We start from the raw sequence: 7,365 nt of genomic DNA on the forward strand, positions 1-7,365 counted from the left end.
ACGCGAACACGTCTCATCCTGCTCGACGGAGTGGACTCTGGAGCGGAAAATGATTTTGGAGGACTCTGAGGCAAAGAGCGAGGCTTGCTGGCCCTTCACCTCTTCGAGTTCCTCCGCGACATCGACCCCAATCGACTGCAACAGGAGCAGGTTTTGCATACTCTTCTGGAGTTGGGACAATTCCCTCTGTCTCCCTCTCGCCTCCTGGTCGACTTCCGCCCCGAACACAAGCACGGAAGACTTAAAAAATTTAAAGAGCAGAATTTCACTCTACTCTCCGGTCCCAATCCATCCGTGAAGGCACCCCCTTTTGGTCGGAGGGCAATTTCGGCCCCAGTCGGTGGGTAGCTCTGAGCAGGGTGAGCATGGGCTGGTGGTGCTGAGCTGGATGAATTGGCATGGGGCAGCAGGACCAAGAGGTCCTCCTGTGCTGGGGCATTGACGGAACGGTAGAGCCATCAGGCAGCACTGTGCTGGGGTACAGTGGGGCGGTGGGACCGACAGGCGGCGCTGTGCTGGGGCGCAGTGGGGCGGTGGGACCGACAGGCGGCGCTGTGCTGGGGTGCAGTGGGGCGGTGGGATCGACAGGCGGCGCTGTGCGAAACGGCGCATTTCCGGGTAAGTCTCGATTTGGTGAAATGGATCGCGATTTTGGCCGCTTAATTATAATTATAAAGTAGCAGCCGGGGCGCTGAGCCGCCGGCTTCTAGCGCGAATGAACGCCGCCTTTATCGGCAGCAGCGAGGGCAGTGGGAGCAAGGCCCAGCCAGCACTGAGCCATGCCCGTGTGAGCTCCTGCAGGCACTGAACAGCAGATACTGAGGTTCCGGCAGCTTCACACCGTCTCAGAATTGAAAATCAATAAGCTGAGAGAGAGAAACTTATGGAAAAACAACACAGCAAGTTCAAGGAAGGGGTTTTGTCTGATGCTGTCCAACTTCTGTCTGACCTACCCAGACTGTTCGCAACCTTGGTGTCATATTTGACCCTGAAATGCGCGTTCGACCACATATTCGCAGCATTAACTAAGACAGTCTATTTGCACCTCCGTAACATCACCCGTCTCCGCCCCTTGCCTCAGCTCATCTGCTGCTGAAGCCCTCATTCCTGCCTCTGTTACCTGCAGACTTGACTATTCCAACACACTCCTGGCTGGCCTCCCACATTCTACCCTCGGTAAACTAGAGGTGATCCAAAACTCGACTGCCCCGTGTCCTAACTCGCACCAAGTCCGGCTCATCCATCACCCCCTGTGCTCGCTGTCCCGTGGCCTAACTCACTCCGACTCCCGCTCACCCATCACTCTCTGTGCTCGCTGACCTACATTGGCTCCCGGTTAAGCAACGCCTCGATTTCAAAATTCTCATCCTTGTTTACAAATCCCTCCATGGCCCTCGCCCCCCTCCCTAGCTCTGTAATCCCCTCCAGCCCCACAACACCCCCGAGATGTCTGCGCTCCTCTAATTCTGCCCTCTTGAGCAGACCCTGATTATAATCGCTCCACCATTGGTGGCCGTGCCTTCTGTTGCCTGGGCCCCAAGCTTTAAGCCTAAACTCTAAGCTGACACTTGTGTGCAGGAGCGAGGAAGCAATGTTCCCGCTAAACCGCGTGGCCGGCCAGCCTTCTGCGGGGGTCCCACTCAGGCCGTTCACCGGCTTTTGTATTGTGCATGCGCAGAAATATCAATGGGCTGTGCAGGAGGCAGTGCGGCTTGTGGGGTGGGGGCGGTACATTGTATGGGAGTGCTACACTTTCAGATAAGACGTTAAACCGAGGCCCCGTCTGCCTCTCTCAGGCGGACATAAAAGATCCCATGGCACTATTCAAAGCCGGTGTCCTGGTCAATATTTATCCCTCAACTAACATCGCCAAAGCAGGTGATCTGGTCGTTGCTGCTTGTGGGACCTTGCTGGGTGCAAATTGGCTGCCGTGTTTCCTACCTTAGAACAGAAGCTATACTTCATATGCTCTTCATTGGCTGTAAAGCGCCGTGGGACACCCTGTGGTTGTGAAAGGCGCTATAGAGATCTTTCTTTCTTAAAGGTTTGTCTGTCGAATCGCGTTCTCAATTGACCTGGTTTATTTTTTCCAGCTGCACTCTCTAATTGCTTAGAATTAAACGAATGTGCCCAGTGTCATCATAAGTTGATTGATACGATCTCTTGCTACCCAATTTGTTGAAAATGAACAAGATTGGAAGTTATTTTGAGTAACTATTGCAAGTGTAGGTTTTATAAGAACATTGCAAAGGTTCGAGGGGCCGTATGGCCTACTCCTGTTCCTATTTCTTATGTTTTTATAAGAAATAGGAGCAGGAGTCAGCCATTCGGCCCCTCGAGCCTGCTCCGCTATCCAGTAAGATCACGGCTGATCTGATCTTGGCCTCAGCTCCACTTTCCTGCACTATCCCCACATCCCTCGATTCCCTTAATATCCAAAAATCTATCGATCTCAGCTTTTAATATACTCAAAGACGGAGCCCCCACAGTCCTCTGGGGTAGAGAATTCCAAAGATTCATCACTCTGTGAGTGAAGAAATTTCTCCTCATCTCAGTCCTATACGGTCGACCCCTTATTCTGAGACTGTGGCCACTGATTCTGGACTCCCTGGCCATGTTGATTTATATACATACAACATTCTCACAGGGCTTGACAGGGTAGATGCAGGGAGGATGTTTCCCCCAGGCTGGGGAGTCTAGAACCAGGGGTCACTGTCTCAGAATAAGGGGTCGGCCATTTAGGACTGAGCTGAGGAGAAATTGCTTCACTCAGAGGGTGGTGAATCTTTGGAATTCTCTGCCCCAGAGGTCTGTGGAGGTTCAGTCTTTGAGTATATTCAAGGCTGAGATCGATACATTTTGGGATATTAAGGAAATCAAGGGATAACAGCAACAACAACTTATATTTATATAGCGCCTTTAACATAGTAAAACGTCCCAAGTCACTTCACGGGAGTGTTATAAGACAAAATAAATAAATTTGACACTGAGCCACATGAGAAGAAATTACGGCAGATGACCAAAAGCTCGGTCAAAGAGGTAGGTTTTAAGGGGCGTCTTAAATGAGGAAAGAGAGGCGGAGAGGTTTAGGGAGGGAGTTCCAGAGCTTGGGGCCCAGGCAGCTGAAGGCACGGCCACCGATGGTTGAGCGATTATAATCAGGGATACTCAAGAGGGCAGAATTTGAGGAGCACAGCCATCCCGGGGGGTTGTGGGGCCGGAGGAGGTTACAGAGATAGGAAGGGGGCGAGGGCCATGGAGGGATCTGTAAACAAGGATGAGAATTTTGAAATCGAGGCGTTGCTTAACTGGGAGCCAACGTAGGTCAGCGAGCACAGGGGGTGATGGGTGAGCGGGACTCGGTGCGAGTTAGGACACGGGCAGCCGAGTTTTGGATCATCTCTAGTTTAGAAACATAGAAACATAGGTGCAGGAGTAGGCCATTCGGCCCTTCGAGCCTGCACCACCATTCAATGAATTCATGGCTGAACATGCAACTTCAGTACCCCATTCCTGCTTTCTCGCCATACCCCTTGATTCCCCCTAGTAGTAAGGACTACATCTAACTCCTTTTTGAATATATTTAGTGAATTGGCCTCAACAACTTTCTGTGGTAGAGAATTCCACAGGTTCACCACTCTCTGGATGAAGAAGTTTCTCCTCATCTCGGTCCTAAATGGCTTACCCCTTATCCTTAGACTGTGACCCCTGGTTCTGGACTTCCCCAACATTGGGAACATTCTTCCTGCATCTAACCTGCCTAAACCCGTCAAAATTTTAAAAGTTTCTATGAGATCCCCTCTCATTCTTCTGAACACCAGTGAATACAAGCCCAGTTGATCCAGTCTTTCTTGATATGTCAGTCCCGCCATCCCGGGAATCAGTCTGGTGAACCTTCGCTGCACTCCCTCAATAGCAAGAATGTCCTTCCTCAAGTTAGGAGACCAAAACTGTACACAATACTCCAGGTGTGGCCTCACCAAGGCCCTGTACAACTGTAGTAACACCTCCCTGCCCCTGTACTCAAATCCCCTCGCTATGAAGGCCAACATGCCATTTGCCTTCTTAACCGCCTGCTGTACCTGCATGCCAACCTTCAATGACTGATGTACCATGACACCCAGGTCTCTTTGCACCTCCCCTTTTCCTAATCTGTCACCATTCAGATAATAGTCTGTCTCTCTGTTTTTACAACCAAAGTGGATAACCTCACATTTATCCACATTATACTTCATCTGCCATGCATTTGCCCACTCACCTAACCTATCCAAGTCATTCTGCAGCCTCATAGCATCCTCCTCGCAGCTCACACTGCCACCCAACTTAGTGTCATCCGCAAATTTGGAGATACTACATTTAATCCCCTCGTCTAAATCATTAATGTACAGTGTAAACAGCTGGGGCCCCAGCACAGAACCTTGCGGTACCCCACTAGTCACTGCCCGCCATTCTAAAAAGTACCCATTTACTCCTACTCTTTGCTTCCTGTCTGCTAATCAGTTCTCAATCCACGTCAGCACACTACCCCCAATCCCATGTGCTTTAACTTTGCACATTAATCTCTTGTGTGGGATCTTGTCGAAAGCCTTCTGAAAGTCCAAATACACCACATCAACTGGTTCTCTCTTGTCCACTCTACTGGAAACATCCTCAAAAAATTCCAGAAGATTTGTCAAGCATGATTTCCCTTTCACAAATCCATGCTGACTTGGACCTATCATGTCCCCTCTTTCCAAATGCGCTGCTATGACATCCTTAATAATTGATTCCATCATTTTACTCACTACCGATGTCAGGTTGACCGGTCTATAATTCCCTGTTTTCTCTCCCTCCTTTTTTAAAAAGTGGGGTTACATTGGCTACCCTCCACTCCATAGGAACTGATCCAGGGTCTATGGAATGTTGGAAAATGATGGTATCCGCTATTTCCAAGGCCACCTCCCTAAGTACTCTGGGATGCAGACCATCAGGCTCTGGGGATTTATTGGCCTTCAATCCCATCAATTTCCCCAAATCGATTTCCCGACTAATAAAGATTTCCCTCAGTTCCTCCTTCTTACTCGACCCTCTGACCCCTTTTATATCCGGAAGGTTGTTTGTGTCCTCCTTAGTAATACCGAACCAAAGTACTTGTTCAATTGGTCTGCCATTTCTTTGTTCCCAGTTATGACTTCCCCTGATTCTGACTGCAGGGGACCTACGTTTGTCTTTACTAACCTTTTTCTCTTTACATATCTATAGAAACTTTTGCAGTCCATTTTAATGTTCCCTGCAAGCTTCCTCTCGTACTCTCTTTTCCCTGCCCTAATCAAACCCTTTGTCCTCCTCTGCTGAGTTTGAAATTTCTCCCAGTCCCCTGCTTCGCTGCTATTTCTGGCCAATTTGTATGCCACTTCCTTGGCTTTAATACTATCCCTGATTTCACTTGATAGCCACGGTTGAGCCACCTTCCCTTTTTTATTTTTACGCCAGACAGGGATGTACAATTGTTGTAGTTCATCCATGCGGTCTCTAAATGTCTGCCATTGCCCATCCACAGTCAACCCCTTAAGTATCATTCACCAATCTATCCTAGCCAATTCACGCCTCATACCTTCAAAGTTACCCTTCTTTAAGTTCTGGACCATGGTCTCTGAATAGGGTAGTATGTGAGAGACCAGGCAAGAGTGCATTGGAGTAGTCAAGTCTGGAGGCAACAAAGGCATGGATGAGGGTTTCAGCAGTAGAGGAGCTGAGGCAGGGGCGGAGGCGAGGATATGGGGATAGTGCAGGAAAGTGGAGTTGAAGTTGAAGATCAGCCATGACCTTAATAAATGGCGGACCAGGCTCGAGGGGCCGAATGGCCGACTCCTGCTCCTGATATGTTCTTATTTGAACATTTTGGTTGGCAACGAAATGCAGAAAGTGCCATAACATCCTTTTTTTTGTGTTTGTGGACAGATCCAGACAGATGACACCATGGCTAGACACAGCAAACTCCAGAAGCAGGTCTTAAATCTTTACAAACAGTTTCTCCGAGCGGCCAGAGGGAAGCCTGGATTTTTGCCTCTGATTCAGGATGAGTTTCACAAAAACTCCCAAATCCCCCGAAGTGACGTGATGCACATCGAGTACCTGCTGCGGAGGGGGTGGAGGCAGTTGGACCTGCTGCGGGATTCGAACACCGTACAAGTGACGGCTTTCACCAGCTACAATCCACCGACGGACCGGGGCACACAAACCACCAAAGACTCGACATGATAGTTTAAAGAGATGGACTGAAGTCTGTTCACAGCCTGAGTATGAAGCACAGTTTATGTAGTGATTGCGTGAAACTGTAAATCGGGTAAGAATTAAGCCAAAGGATGTACATTGAATCCAATGAACTAGATTGTAGTGGTCACGTCAATAAATTAATAAAAATTACACATCATCATCATCATCATAGGCAGTGCCTCGGAATCGAGGAAGACTTGCTTCCACTCCTGAAGTGAGTTCTCAGGTGGCTGAACAGTCCAATACGGGAATCACAGGTGGGACAGGCAGTGGTTGAAGGAAAGGGAGGGTGGGACTGGTTTGCCACACGCTCCTTCCGCTGCCTGCGCTTGATTTCGGCACGCTCTCGGAGATGAGACTCGAGGTGCTCAGCGCCCTCCCGGATGCACTTCCTCCGCTTAGGGCGGTCTTTGGCCAGGAACTCCCAGGTGTCAGTGGGGATGTCGCACTTTATCAGGGAGGCTTTGAGGGTGCGCTTGTAACGTTTCCTCTGCCCACCTTTGGCTCGTTTGCCATTGGACAACTTGCCATTAAAGTTGTCTACAGCCAAAATGGTGCTTCTCTGATCCTCATAACAGATAAAGCAGAAGCCTTTTGATTTGCCGGTTTGCGGCGAAGGAGCTCCGTGTAGAGCACTTGCTTTGGGAGTCTCGTGTCTGGCATGCGGACTCTGTGGCTTGCCCAGCGGAGCTGATTGAGTGTGGTCAGTGCTTCAATGCTGGGGATGTTGGCCTGGTCGAGGACGCTGATGTTGGTGCGTCTGTCCTCCCAGGGGATTTGTAGGATCTTGCAGAGACATCGCTGGTGGTATTTCTCCAGCAACTTGAGGTGTCTACTGTACATGGTCCATGTCTCTGAGCCATACAGGAGGATTACACATATAATATTACTAATTCACCTAATTTATGAAACAGAAGAGAAAAAAATGAAAGACTTGCATTTATATAGTATTTATGATCACTGGACATCGCAAAGCGCTTTACACCCAATGAAGTACTTTTGAAGTGCAGTCACTGTTGTAATGTGGGAAATGCAGCAGCCAATTTGCGCACAGCAAGCTCCCACAAACAGAATGTGATAATGACCCAGATAATCTGTTTTTTTTATGTT

The 7,365-nt window shown here is 49.1% G+C and overlaps 1 protein-coding gene across 2 annotated transcripts; it reads left to right on the forward strand.

Moving 5' to 3' along the window:
• The first annotated feature begins 560 nt into the window (after positions 1-560).
• On the forward strand, positions 561-6,412 carry sdhaf1 (succinate dehydrogenase complex assembly factor 1). Of its 2 annotated transcripts, none has more exons than XM_070867596.1 (2): positions 561-618; positions 5,941-6,412. In XM_070867596.1, exon 2 carries the CDS (start codon positions 5,959-5,961, stop codon positions 6,238-6,240), a length of 282 nt encoding a protein of 93 aa, XP_070723697.1. In that variant the 5' UTR covers positions 561-618; positions 5,941-5,958; the 3' UTR covers positions 6,241-6,412. The 2 variants fall into 2 exon arrangements, with proteins under 2 accessions (XP_070723697.1, XP_070723698.1); XM_070867597.1 differs by lacking the exon at positions 561-618 and adding an exon at positions 2,009-2,044.
• The last annotated feature ends 953 nt before the right edge of the window (positions 6,413-7,365 follow it).

This window comes from Pristiophorus japonicus, chromosome 26 (genome assembly GCF_044704955.1).
Source record: "Pristiophorus japonicus isolate sPriJap1 chromosome 26, sPriJap1.hap1, whole genome shotgun sequence".
In the NCBI taxonomy this organism is placed as follows: Eukaryota; Metazoa; Chordata; class Chondrichthyes; family Pristiophoridae; genus Pristiophorus; species Pristiophorus japonicus.

Bases quoted from the DNA above. Each gene is read 5' to 3' on its own strand.
- sdhaf1 (XM_070867596.1), top strand. From the start codon at position 5,959: ATGGCTAGACACAGCAAACTCCAGAAGCAGGTCTTAAATCTTTACAAA.